Source organism: Coffea eugenioides, chromosome 7, assembly GCF_003713205.1.
Source record: "Coffea eugenioides isolate CCC68of chromosome 7, Ceug_1.0, whole genome shotgun sequence".
NCBI classification, from domain to species: domain Eukaryota; kingdom Viridiplantae; phylum Streptophyta; class Magnoliopsida; order Gentianales; family Rubiaceae; genus Coffea; species Coffea eugenioides.
In genome coordinates this window covers 13924959-13939329 of record NC_040041.1, presented here as the reverse complement: position 1 = coordinate 13939329, position 14371 = coordinate 13924959, and the positions used below count along the sequence as shown (strand labels likewise).

The 14371-nt window shown below is 31.9% G+C and overlaps 2 protein-coding genes across 2 annotated transcripts; one reads left to right on the top strand and one right to left on the bottom strand.

Moving 5' to 3' along the window:
- The first annotated feature begins 1064 nt into the window (after positions 1-1064).
- Positions 1065-3539, top strand: LOC113778728 (probable S-adenosylmethionine-dependent methyltransferase At5g38780). The gene is made up of 2 exons (XM_027324211.1): positions 1065-1097; positions 2440-3539. The coding sequence occupies exons 1-2, from the start codon at positions 1080-1082 to the stop codon at positions 2785-2787; spliced, it is 366 nt and encodes a 121-aa protein (XP_027180012.1). The 5' UTR covers positions 1065-1079; the 3' UTR covers positions 2788-3539.
- Positions 3540-10852: 7313 nt separating this feature from the next.
- LOC113776978 (ATP-dependent DNA helicase PIF1-like) lies at positions 10853-13019 on the bottom strand. The gene is made up of 2 exons (XM_027322029.1): positions 12653-13019; positions 10853-11550 (listed from the first exon to the last, which is right to left on the bottom strand). The coding sequence occupies exons 1-2, from the start codon at positions 13017-13019 to the stop codon at positions 10853-10855; spliced, it is 1065 nt and encodes a 354-aa protein (XP_027177830.1).
- Positions 13020-14371: the final 1352 nt, after the last annotated feature.

The following is a 14371-nucleotide window of genomic DNA, read 5'->3' as shown; positions in this document are numbered from 1 at the left end:
CAGTGGAAATTGAATCATCACCGCACCAAACGAGTACACACCTGTCTGAATTTTTTAATAAGCCACTTAATGTGATAATTGATGAGAGGTAAGATTTGAACCCTTGCCTTCCACCCCACCAAACCTTTAATAGCTTAGTGGTGGCCACTAGCCCAAAGGGGCTGCTGGTTGATAAGGCAGCCTTTCGTCTGCCTTCCTTTTATCTATCTAAATTGTTTCTCATTCTAACTTGGAGAATAAAAAATTGGGAGCATTTTTATTCTTATGAAAAATCTCCTAGCAGCCGGGGGATAGAAAAAATGCCTCAAGTATATGCCATGAATGGAGGAAATGGACCTCAAAGCTATAACCAAAACTCATCCTTTCAGGTTGCTAGTTTAAACTGCAGTTACCTCATTATAAATGTCTAAGGTAAGATTTTTTTTTTCTGTGGCAGAGAGGAGCAGTAGAGGTTGCAAAAGAACTTATCAAAGAAGAGATTGACAAAGAACTTGATGTCAAGCAACTTTCTTCAACCTCTGTGCATCCATTTCGCATAGCAGATTTTGGCTGCTCTACAGGACCAAATACATTTGTGGCCATGAAAGTGATAAGAGAAGCCCTGGAGGAAAAACTCAGAAAAGAGGGACTAAGTCCCTGAGTTTCAAGTCTTTTTTAATGACCATATATCTAATGATTTCAACACACTTTTTGCTTCACTTCCACCAGAGAGACACTACCTTGCGGCTGGAGTGCCTGGTGATTTCCACAAGGTTTTGCTCCCAAAGGCATCCCTTCATTTTGCTCACTCGTCTTGCACGCTTCACTGGCTTTCAGATGTGCCAAATGAGGTTACAGACAACACGTCCCCTGCATGGAACAAAGGCAAGATTCACTACGGAGGGGCCAAAAAGGAAGTTCTTGAGGTTTATGCATCTCAATTTGCCAAGGACTTGGAGTCATTTCTGAATGCAAGGGCACACGAGCTCGTCGATGGAGGACTGATGGCCCTTGTTATTCCTGCTGTCCTTGATGCCATCCGTGAATCTCAGACAACTATAGTCACAGAGAAAGAATTGGAAGTTCTAGGATATTGCCTCATGGACTTGGCTAAGAAGGTTAGATTTCATTAGTTTCAGATCTTCTTCAACTAAGAACTCTATGCGAATACATCTCAATGCAGGGATGCAACATAGAATTTTGATTTTCTTTGTCACTTGAATAATATTAAATTTGAATTATGATCTAATATATCCTAGATAGTTTTAGATAGTTAAATTATTCATTTTTGAATTCAAATGACATTTGGAATTCTTTTTTAACACTTCTATGAACCTGCGGGACAGGGGTTTTGTTGGATCGGATCTTTGCAGGGAGGGGCAGCCACCCCCTCAAGAATTTCAAAATTTTCATTTGCCCTCTTATGAATTTTAAAAGGTGTATTTGTATTATAATTAGCCTTAAGAAATTACCCTTCTCCCCAAGCATGAGAATTGAGAATCTGGTATTCTGTGGAAATATTTTTGACATTTTTTATTTGCCCCACAAAAAATTTCAAAACTTTTACTTGCAAATTAATAGGGTTATGAATGAAGCTAATTGAGCCAAGCACTCAAGTTGTCAAACTTGTCTATCTATTCTAAAGAGTTTAAAATTGTATTTAAATTTAATTCATTTATTTATTACGCTGAATTTAGATGAGCTTTTATCAAGTCAAACTCAATTAAATTTTTCACATATAAATTTCATATGCTATGTTAAGTCAACCAAGCTCGATTTCAAATTTGAAATTTTATTGGATACAAAATATTGTTTGTGTTTGGTTTGATTAATTGGTGAACTAAGCGCAGATTAGCTTTTACTATTTCAACATCAATTCAAGTATAATATATAGTTTCGTTCGTTTTTCATTCCTATTTGCAAATATAAGACATTATTTTGATATTAAGTCCTTTCCCTCTAAACTTATGTACTTATTTCGCTCAAATAAAAAGGTACAAAGTATTGGATGGAAGTGAGCTTCATACGTTCCATAAGATGGACAGAATAGAAATCATACCGGATAATTAATGCTGGCCCAAAAGCGTCACAACAAGGCACCAATCTCTTTTTCCAACATTTCTTCTGATTAATAAAAATATCCAGGATGAAACAAAATGGATACAGGAAATCAACCAAATCAGGTATAATATACCAATGGCAGAGAATGAATGGAATACCTCCTTGGTCACGAGTAAGCTATTAACTATGTTCCATAATTTCTGAAACATGTCTTCAGCTTAAAAATAGCAGTTGCAAATCCATGAGTAGGAATTTTTTATTTTACAATTTCTTTTTTTTTTTTTTCCATATACTGTATAAGAATGAGTTTTGATTAAAGTTTATCTTCGAATTTCGACTATAGGTTTTGGCTAACAAAAAAAAAGTACTTTAAATACTAAGATGCACCTATTGCAATAGGGATTGGTCGATGAATTGAAAGTGGATATGTTCAACTTGCCACTATATCTCCCATCTCCTAATGAGATAAAGACCCTGATGAAGGCAAATGAACATCTAAATGTTCAGAGACTGGAGATATTAAGCATTCCAGGAAAGCATGTGGTTTTCTCCAACCCTAGTGGAATTGCTTTGTACCTCAGAGCTGCATTAGAGGGACTTCTAGAGAAACAATTTGGAAGTGATATCATGGATGAATTGTTTGAACTGTTTACGCAGAAACTTGCAGAGTCTTCCTCTCTCTTTAACCCTGAGAATCAGGATATGGTTGTTATTTTTGTCCTTCTCAAGCGAAATATGAGAACATGAAACAAATTTAGTGGACCTTCTAGTTCTACCTCTGTGATGGTAGTTGTCTGAGATTCACGGACAGCATCAGGGGTAGAAGGGCCATCAACCCTCCATCGATCAGCTCATGTAAATGACTCCACGTCCTTGGCAAATTGAGACGCATAAGCCTCAAAAAACTTCCATCTTGGCACCTCTATGGTGATTCTTTCCTTTGTTCCATGCGGGGGACATGATGTCTGCAACCTTTTTTGGCACGTCTGAAAGGGAGTGAAGCGCGCAAGACAAGTAAGCAAAATGAAGGGATGCCTTTGGGAGCAAAACCTTGTGGAAATCACCAGGCGCTCCAGCTGCAAGGTAGTGTCTCTCTTGTGGAAGTGAAGCAAAAAGTGTGTTGAAATCATTAGATATATGGTCATTAAAAAAGACTTGAAACTCAGGGACTTCAGATGTTAATGTTAGTCCCTCTGTTCTGAGTTTTTCCTGGAGGGCTTCTGTTATGACTTTCACGGCCGCAAAGTCCTTGAGTTTTGGGGTATGTGAAGGCAGGAGGGAGGGATTGTGAAGCAAGACGTTCGGGATTTAAAATCTCTCACTTATGCTATAAAAAACAAAAAAAAAGGTTCTTCCCAAAATTCACGCCCTTAAGGGCATAAATCTCAAGACGTGGACTTTCTTATGAGTTTGAGATAACGCCTTCTAAAATGGATACGTGAAGGCACTTTGTGTTTTACCCTTATTAAATACGCCCATAATAATAATGAAGTAGGAGATGTCATTATTGCTTAAGAGTTTATGGTTTTAACTTTTCGGTAATGATTGTCGATCAGGGGAGGGGTGGAAGAAAATATTAAGGTGTGATTCAAGTTTATGGTTTTTACTTTTCGGTAATGATTGCTGATCAGGGGAGGGCTGGAAGAAAATATTAAGGTGTAATTCTGTTTAACTTTGAAAAAGTCACGCCTAGGTGGCTATTGGAAAAAAATTATATTGAGACATTAGGAATTAAAAATCTTTGATTCAATTTTCCTTTCCCCCGCACTTCTTAAATCACATCTTTACTCCTACTTATAAAAAAAATTTTAAAAAAAATTATTTGACATACACAAAAATATTTGATAATCCATAAAAAATTATGAAAAATTCTGAAGTGACAAAGAGTCACCACAACTCATAAATGAGTGGTTCATGTAATGCCATGTATAGGTTTTAACCTAATATTATAGGGTTCATTAGGAACAAATTTGTGTCGGTATATTTGTTACAAGTGATAGTAAGTTTCTTATAAAACAAGTAAGTGTTATAATTTGTGCAAGTTATTTTTTATGTAACAAATCTTACTAAATTTTTAGCAAAACTTACCACTTTTTCTTCAAAATTTACCACTTTTATACAAAACATACTATTTTTTCAAGAAAAATTTATGATTTCATTGACAAATTTTACCACTTTTTTTTTAGTAAAACTTCATGCATAATTAATAAATTCAACTAACTTTGAAGCAAAATTTACCATTTTTTAATACAAAATTTACTACTATTTTTAGGTAAAACTCATGACTTTATTAACAAATCTTACTATTTTTTTATGCAAAATGTAGACACCAAAATTAGGGGTAGCAATTCGGGTCCAAATCAGGTTGGCGGGTCGGGTTCGGGTCAACCCGTCAGAAAATCTGTTGACCCAACCCCGACCCGCCAACCCGTGACGGGTCAGGTACGCTGACCCGAACCCGAAAATTTCAGGTTGACGGGTTGGCGGGGTCGACCCGAAATGACCCGAAAATTAATTTTAATTTATTAATTTATCACTGTAATTTCTAATAAAATCGATTTCTCACAAAACTAATTACATAATCAAGTAATAAAAATTTAAATAAAGAATTCCAAACCAAATCTAAAATAAATTAAACACCATAAAAGTGTTTTATCCCAAACAAAATATAAAATAAATTAAAATAGTATAAAAGTAAAAAATAATATAATATATTATTTGTCCAAATATAATAATTTCAACTTCACACAAATTAAATAAATTCATTTAGGATTAAGTAATTAATGCCTTTGAAAAAAAGAATAACTTAGTTTAGTTAGATAGAATTATTTTTATGTTTATTAAATTATTTTTTAATTCGTAAACGGGTCATATCGGGTCATCACGGGTTGACCCGAAATCGATCTGTTTTCTTTTCGGGTTCATCGGGTCCAACCCGATTCTGACCCGAATTCCCGAAACTTCAACCCAAACCCATTAATTTCGTGTTAGGTTCGTGTTGTGTTTTCAGGTCGTGTCAAAAATTGCCACCCTTAACCAAAATTTAGATAATTCATTTATATATATATATATATATATATATATTTTTTTTTTTTAGGCCTAATCTGGATATTTAGATATAGTTTTTTTTAGGCCTAATCTGGATCATCTATAGCAAGTGGGAGTGTTGAGAGATCGAGTTGAATATTTGTTATGCGGTCTAGACAATCGAATGAAATTTTTTATTCTTTCAATGCCAATTCTTATATGCAATCTGGAGGCCTAGACAAGCTACGAGTATGTTGTTTATGGACTACCAATTTCATTGCAGATTACTTAAAATAAAGTGATGTGATAAATTTGTCCTAATTAAATGACCAACTATTCAAATTGCCCACATCTCTCCTCTTTCTTTCTCCTCTAAACTCACCAGTAACTCTCCTCGTCCTCCTTTTCTAAACTATACCACCAAGTTAGTATCCATCCCATCCTCCACATCAAACTTCCTAATATGATCTCTCTCCATCTTTCTTACTCAAATCAACCTCTTCAAACTCCTGAGCTCACAATCTCATTATCACCTCCCTCTCTTGAGTGTCTTCTCTTTGAATTTTCCTCGTTACTCAAGTTCTTAAATTACAACCCGTTTCAAATTTACCAACCCTTATTACTACTAGCCAATCTCCCAGCATTTTTTAATTCAAGAGACCCAAATCTCATCATTTCCTATCCTTCTAATTTCTATAATTGTCCATGTTATTGGGTGTATTTATTTTCTTTGCTGCATATTGAAAGCCATAGTGTGTGAGTGGTTCTATATATGATAAGATTATGTTATGGGTTTTGCTATTTAAAAATATATTATAGATTTATGAGGCTTCAATTTTTTGCTTGGGTTGCTCCTATGTTTCTAGCCTTGATACAAAGCTTTGATTTTGCTCTAGTTTTATGTAATCTAGTCTTGACTTTTTCTTCTTCTATTATGGTGATTCAATGCAAGGAATTTTAGTGTAGTGGTAATGGCGGAAGGTGTAAGATTGTTCATGATTGAAATAAATATGAACAAAAAAAGAAAAAATAAATTAAAGAAACGGGTATTCTAGGTAATACACTATTCAAGTGGTTATTGTTGTCCTTTCAATAAAAAATTACCTGTCACATTAATTTAGTTGAAGCAATGTGCCGAAAATTCATAGTATAAGATAGTAAATTGCTATAATTAATATTGTAAGGGGCAAGTTGCTAATTGAACATAGTTTGAGGTGCATTTTCCATTTAACCCTTCTTTTTCCTTGTAATTGCTTTTGCTTTGTTATTTTTGCTAATGATCACATAACTTTTGCCTTTTACTTCGTTGAATTTTAGGGTTAATTATAGTTTTCCTCTCTGAACTTGAGCCATTGTAATACTTTGCCTCCCTAAACTTTATATATATATATATATATATATATATATATATACTTTACCCCTTCATTGATTACTCAAACATTAATGATGAATTCTTCATCCAAAATTTTAACAAAATGACATTAATGCCCTTACACAATAGTTCTAGAATAATATTATATTTTTAATTGGAATATGAAACATCTTATTAGGAAAAAAACACAAAGTCACAAGATTTAAAAAATTAAAAAATAAAGATACCGAAGAATTGAAAAATTGTATTGTGGAGAAAAAAGAATTTAAAAAGTCTTAAAACATCTGCATAAGTTTTCCATCGCTTATCTTTTTTCCTCTAAATTGTAGATGGATTGATTTTAATAATTTTTATTTAGCTTGCACCTTTCACAAGATTTTTACGAGTCAATAAGATGCTATTCGGTAATTTTATACCGCATTCATACCTTGTTTTGTATTTTGTTTGAGTTGTAAAAAAACTCAAAATTTTCTAAATATGTTTTTCAGTACATATTTATTTTTAATCATGTTTTTATCTTATAAAAAACACATTAAAAAGTGCTACAATAAAAAATATAAGCGAATAACTTTTATCTCAAACGCACTAATTAATTTTATTTCATTTCAAATAAGCACTACTATTGGATTTGAAACAAATACATTGAATTGCTTATACATTTTTTTGTGAATTATCTAATTCATTTTAGGATTAAAAGTTTGAAATGCATAGAGTAATTGTCTTTAGATGCATTTAGCAACTATTAAAGAAATATGTATTTATTATGTTACAATTATTATGTGTGTTTAAGAATTAGTCAGGGATATTTTGGTCATGAAAAATTTAACTTCATTTTCACCCCATCCAAAAGTTGACCAAAAGGTGTAAAGTGCATATATTTGGAGTTTATGGGAGCAAAGTGTTACAAGGTCCCAAGTTCAAGGGGGCAAAGTGTAATTAACCCTAAATTTTATCTAAAATCTGATATTTTAAGGGCTAACTAGAATTTTACCCATGCCTTAGCACGGTCTTTTTTTTATTTATTGTGAATTTATACAAATATCAATAATTTAAATGGAAAAATTGACAATAGTTCTACATGTTCATTCATATTAATTTTAAAAAATTAATGTATTTTAAATATTCAATTATTTACTAAATTTTAAAAATTTGTTTACATACTTTCACTATAATATGATAGTATACATTAAATAATGTACCCCATATCCAAAACTTGGTAGATATTCTTATTTAAAAATATTCTTTTAAATAATTTAAATTTTTATAATGACCATAAATTTAGAATTATATATTCATACTTAATTAAGTAGAAAATGATCCATTAATCCATTTTTCTTCATCAATAAATATTCAATTTTTAATAATATTGATAAATCTATCAGTGTAACAGTTAATTCTCTTTTTTACACTAAATTAATTCAAAAATAAGAAGAGATGATGGACAATTTGAATACTAATTAATGATATGGTAGTGAAAGGAAATAATTCATGAGATATGTAAGATTTCAATAAGATTTTAATAATTGTGATTTGAAAAGGTATTATTATACTTCTATGTAATAATTTGGTAGAAAGCAGATATCATTAAGATAAGATTAGTTAATTTTTAAAGTTATTTTAAAATTAAAGATAATTTTTAAACATATAATATAATTATTGTAATTATTTGATAGAAAGCAGATATTGTTAAGATACGATTAGTTATTTTTAAAATTATTTTAAAATTAGAGATAATTTTTAAACACATAATATAATCCAAATAGGATTCAGAATGGAAAAAATTCAAGTGATCCATAACCCGTTAATTCTCTTCAATTAAGCATACCACATAGGAGTGAGAAACACTATGATTAAAATAGTTACTTTCATATATATATATATATATACTAGTATAAAAACCTGTGCTAAACACAGTAAATTACATTTTTAAAAAAATTACAATCTATGGAGGAATTTAAAAAGAGTAAAAAATTATAATCAAGGGCACATGAAAGTATATTTAAAAAAATGAAACTTTGTAACAATAGTTCAATATATGATAAAAATATCTCTATTATTTATAAACTATCACTTTGATGTAGATTGGATCCTGAAAAAAAAGTAGAAATCTTTATCATAAATTGAGCGACATAAGGGTCCAATTAAATATAATTGAATATTTAATTTGTTAAGTAAATGAAATACTTACAAACATTTTGCCTTTGATTTGATAATCTTCTACGAAGGTGTGAACATTCTTCACACCAATCAACTATGAGTACAAACGCCAGTATTGGGGGTTTAATTAATTCTATTAAATTTTGTGGAGTTCGTACTATAAATGAGAATGTACCATTTTTTCATGAATTAATATGTTGGTCGAACAATGTACCTCCATTTTTTTGACAATTAAAAGCATACATAATTCAAAATTATCTTTTGTTTTAGAAAATTTGTAAATAATATTGTATAATATATATATATAAATAATATATACCTTTTTTTTTAAATCTCTAAGATAAGAAGCATCACAGCTAAACATGAATCGTGCATGCCTGTCTTGAAGAGTGGGGTATAGGTTACCACTGGAATCTCTAATTTGTATGTTAACATTGTATCTGTTAAGAAAAAATTGTGATGTACGATACAAAAAATTATATTAAAATTAAAAATATATGAAAATAATAGGGGGGAGAGTTGGGTTGGGTTGGGTGGTACGGGGGGAGGAAGTGTAAGTGAGAGGTCTCGAGTTCGAGTCCTCCTACTTACACTAAAAAAATAATAATAATAATTACCTGACAATAGTGTTGACTGCGTCATTAAAATGGATACATACCATTTTTGCAAAAGGAGATTGGCATGGTTGTCCACAATTTTTTCATAATTCATGGAACATATTGTCTATGTTGATGCTCTGAATGTAAGCAAGTATCCGAAAATATTTAACCTAAAACCATCCAAAGAATGTATAGATTACAATTATTAATTGGAAACTACATGTAGATACTTGTTCATTACTTAATTAATTGAGAGGAATTGTATTGTAGGTGTAACTACATATTCGCATATCCGTATTCTCTTAGCATTTGATATCAACAATGCCTGGAACATTGTAAAATTGCATGACTGCAACCACGTCACTAATTTCTGAGCACATTTATCATTCTCAAACCTGCAAATTTTTCAAATACATATTCGTAAGGGTATGAAATATTATTAATAATTTAATATTTTGGTATTTGTAAAACTTACCGACTATGTAGGTATTGAGCAAAATCCAAGTAGTGATTGACATGAAATTTGCTTGCTCGAATAGTATAAAGTGACAGTCCTGCACAATGTGCTATATTTATTGATAAACTATAAAAATTAAATAAAATAAAGTGAAAAGAAATTGAATTACCTTTATAATTTCTCACACAAATACCACAGGCTAGTAAAACATTATTTTTTGTAACAGTTTGATGCAAGCGTTCACCATCATCAGTTGCAAATTTATCACATAAAGTCAACTGAACTACAGTCAAGCTTCATTTAGAGAATTTTGGTAAGTATAAATCAAAATTTGTAGAATATAAAATGTTTTGAAGATATTGAATAACTAACCTTTTGTCAAGTAAAAGAATGTCACACCTAGTTTTATCATTGATAGATGTTTGATAGCGTGAACCTACAGATACAACTAAACCAATTATATCTGCAAAAGATGAAAAAGTATAAGTAATACTAGTTCAAATATACAACTTAAATAGAAGTATGGTTAATTATGAATGAAATACCTATCAATTGCAAATCATTGTCCATGTACTGTTCTGTATCTCTTAGTTTGACTAGATTAAACTTGAAACGGAGTATGGTTTCACAATCATCTAAAATATTCACTATCTTCGTATCGTTTCCAAATGATAATTGATACTGATGTGGTGCAAGCCGATATTTAAGATCTGCCGAAATTACATGGATATTTTGAAACTAGTATACCTTGTCTTCATGAAGATGATCTGCGAAAATGTTTATCATATCACTACCTCTTATAACTCCCTGCATGACAAGTTTCTGATAGTTTTCAAGAGATTAGTAAATATTCAATGTTCAATATAATAAATAACATACGCTCTTAATTATTACCTGATCATCTACAAAAAGCATCTTGATACATCCCGAACGTTGGAGCACTCCAGATATGGTCATATCTATTAATCGAAACAATCTAACCTTTACATTCCAACTGTATCCATAAGGGTCCAAATAGAGTAAAGGTGTATATCGGATATCTGTAAATTATTATGATATAGCATGAAGTTAATTATTTAAACACTATAGTTGAGATAGTAAGTAACACAAATTGAAAGAAGTACAAAAAAATTGTCAAATTGTGTATAGTACATATACTTTATATATATTTTTTTTAAACAAAGTGATGTCCACAATTTATCAAAGGGAGTCAAAAATCTCATGATACACAATATTTTTTGTGTAATCCCATGGATCATTATCTCTATTAACAATTAGTATTTTCAATCCAACTGGTGAAGTAGCACAAGAAAGAGCAACATAAAGTTGACCATGTGAAAACACAGGTTTAGGAAGGTAAACGCCAACATTTTTCAATGTTTGGCCTTGACTTTTGTTGATAGTCATTGCAAATGCCACTTTCATAGGAAATTGTCTCCTTTTAATTGGAAAAGGAGTCCGTGAGCTTTGTGACATTAAAGAGATCCGAGGTATGAGCACTAAATCTCCAATATTAGATCTTGTTATGACTTCTGTCTTAAGAACTTTATCCCCCATTCTGGTGACAACAAGTCGTGTTCCATTGCAATGACCTTCTGATTGATTGAGATTTCTGAAAAGAATTATAGGAGTTCCTTCTTTAAGTTCCAAAAAATGATTTGAAAGTTCAGGAAAATTCAAAGAGTGCAACATTTTAGGAGGATTCATATTTTCAACATTGTCACTTTCAGTATTGCAAAAAGTATCAACACTCATGTAAGCACGTGATTGATCAGGAAGCATTGATAGCATCTTATTATTCAATTTGTGAACATCACCCATTTTTGGAGCCAAAATAGCATGTTCCTTGAGGTAAGTACTATTTTTGTATGAATTTCTCAAATTTAGATAGACAGAATCTATTAACCGCATCAAAAATTAACTTTCATTTTTTATGAGAAATTACGATGGCATCCGAATCCAATTTGATTCCCCGAATTCAGTAAGTGAAATTGTTGAAACCTTTCCTTCACCAACAGATAGCAACCAATTTGAAGAATCTGTCAATTGCTGACGCGTATTTTCAGAAAGATGCAAATTCATTACATGCATATTTATTTTAAGATGCAGTACTCTACAGTGATCCAAAATCGTTGATTCTTTTATTGTAACCGATACTATTGCTGCTCTCCTACCTTTAGAAACAATCGGTAATGTTTGTCGAAAATTACCACCCAAAACAACTAATTTTCCTCCGAAAATACGATCCTCAGAATCATTTTCACTAAACTTTAAGATATCCTTTAAAGTTCTATCCACCGCTTCAAATCCATGCCGATGTGTCATTGGAGTTTCGTCCCAAATTATCAAAGATGTCTCTCTAATTAATTTGGCTAAGTCATAATTTTTATTGATTGAACAACTTGATGACTCATTCAAATTAATAGGAATTTGCGATCCAATTCGAGCAATCAATGTTCTCCATAAATAAGTTTTACCCGTCTCATCACTTCCATACACAAAAAATAGTCCTCCACAATTATGTGTGTATTTTTTTTAGTGTAAGTTGGAGGACTCGAACCCGAGACCTCTTACTTACACTCCTTCCCCCCCGTACCACCCAACCCAACCCTACCCCCTTATGTGTGTATGATTCCATAATAAGATCATGTGCTTTCAATTGATCCTCATTCAAATTAGCATATAAATTATCAAATAATTGCTGTTCTGATGTAAAATCGTAATCAAGCTCTTCTCTTATAAGTCTATTCATAGAAAATTGAGCATTTTCAAAGGACGACAATGGCATCAATGGAAAATCTCGCAAAGAGCGACCATTTTTATTCAAAATGTGTTCAAATTCAACTAATCCCAAAATTTGTAACTCATCATCATCAATGCATAGGGTTTCCCATATCCCTTCTGATCTGATATTGCAAATCATTTGTTATACTTTTCCAGTGGCGCTGCCATATATCAAAATGGTTAGTTACCTTAGAATGTATAAGTAGTGTACAATACATGTTTCATAATTTTTTGCAAATGCCCATGTAGATGCTTCAGCTAAAGCTTCATTCCACTCATTATCATCATTTAGAAGACCAAGTACTGCATATGCAGCTTTGAATGTTGGATGTACAGTTCCATTAATAGTTTTCAAATGTTCATAACTTCGTGCACCACGAATTTTATGCAGCAACGTTCTCAAATAGTATCGCTCACCAGAGTGAGCATGTGCATATGGTAGCCTTCCAATACACCTACCTTGCAATCTGAACTCCCATTGTTGTCTATTTTGCTTCCAAGTCCACTTACTCGGAAACTCCACAAAAGTCAAGTTTCTAACTGAAACATTACTCTGATTTATTTCAAACCATTTCGTCAGCATTGTGTCATGTATGTGATCATAATCAAGAATGTCATAAAGATGATTATTATCATTAAATATCACAAATTGATGATCAGGAAGATGATACTTGTGAGGGTTCTAAAATTTTTACTATTTTTGAAATAATGATGAAAATATTGATATTATATGATTTAGTCAAATTTTTGGCATTCTCATCTATTAAAATGTCATTTTACAACTTAGTTTAAATTATTATTATTATTGCCCGATTATCGTTTGGCTAGCATTAAGTATGAAACTTTGGAGTGGTGACGTAGAATTTAGTCTTAAGATTAAGTCTAGAGCATGTAGAGACTTTAAAGAAATAGAAAAATGATAGGATGTTGGTTGAGAGACATCTAGTTAAGGATAAAATGTCGCATGAGGGCGCGACAAATAAGCGAGTAGGTGAGGTGGTTCACCTACTACACTTTAAAGGAAGAAACTAGACTTGAGAGCTCATTTTCTTTCTTCCTCCTTAAGCCATCCGAAATTAGAGAGAGAGAGAGAGAGAGAGAGAGACTTAGGAGCTCTCCATTTTCTCCTCCATCTTGCTCTTGAAAATCACTTGAAAAGCCATCACCGAAAAATGAACTACTACTAAGGCTAATTCTAATGACATGAAGAACTGGCAAGAGACTAATGCAAATGGACCACAATAACCTGAACATTTCAACCTATATCGAAATAACCAATGGAGACAGTGGGTTTGTTTGGATAGGAATTTATTTGGATGATTTATTTGAAATAATTACTATAGCACTTTTTATGATGTAATATATGTGAGATAAAAAAATGATTGGAAGATAAAAAGGTGATTGAAATTTGTGAAACAAATTATTTTATTTCAAAACATTTCAATCCAAATAGACCCACTCTCTTACTATTCATTCACGCAACTCTCGCTTTTCAATTGTTAGATAGATAGATAGATAGATAGATGTTAGACATATAGATTAGGCCTTTAGGCCACCTCTTCAAACAGTAAAGTCCAGAACGGTAATTTGGGCCAACCCAATAACTCAACACTTTTCGCGGTTCAATTGTCATCACTCGGCCCACTCAATTATGTTCTTCCATTTCCCTCGTCTCCATAATTTCTTCAGAACGGCGACGTACGTATAGGCCATCGCTTCCGCCTCCGCCTCCGCCTCCGCATCCGTACCGTATTCTTTAGTCATGGATTTTGAAAATTATTACGAAATTTCCCTCGTCGCGGACTTCATTAACGCCCATAACTTCTCCAGAGTCGCCTTACAGGTTTATTAACAATAAAAATGGTAAAAAAACTAATGAATAATTCCTAAAATTATTAATTGAGATTTTATCTATTTATTTTATTTGTAGTTTCC

Bases quoted from the DNA above. Each gene is read 5' to 3' on its own strand.
- LOC113776978 (XM_027322029.1), bottom strand. From the start codon at position 13,019: ATGCTGACGAAATGGTTTGAAATAAATCAGAGTAATGTTTCAGTTAGA. The intron at 11,551-12,652 runs GTATTGTACACT...TGCGGTTAATAG, and splicing joins TGCAAAAAATTATGAAACAT to ATTCTGTCTATCTAAATTTG.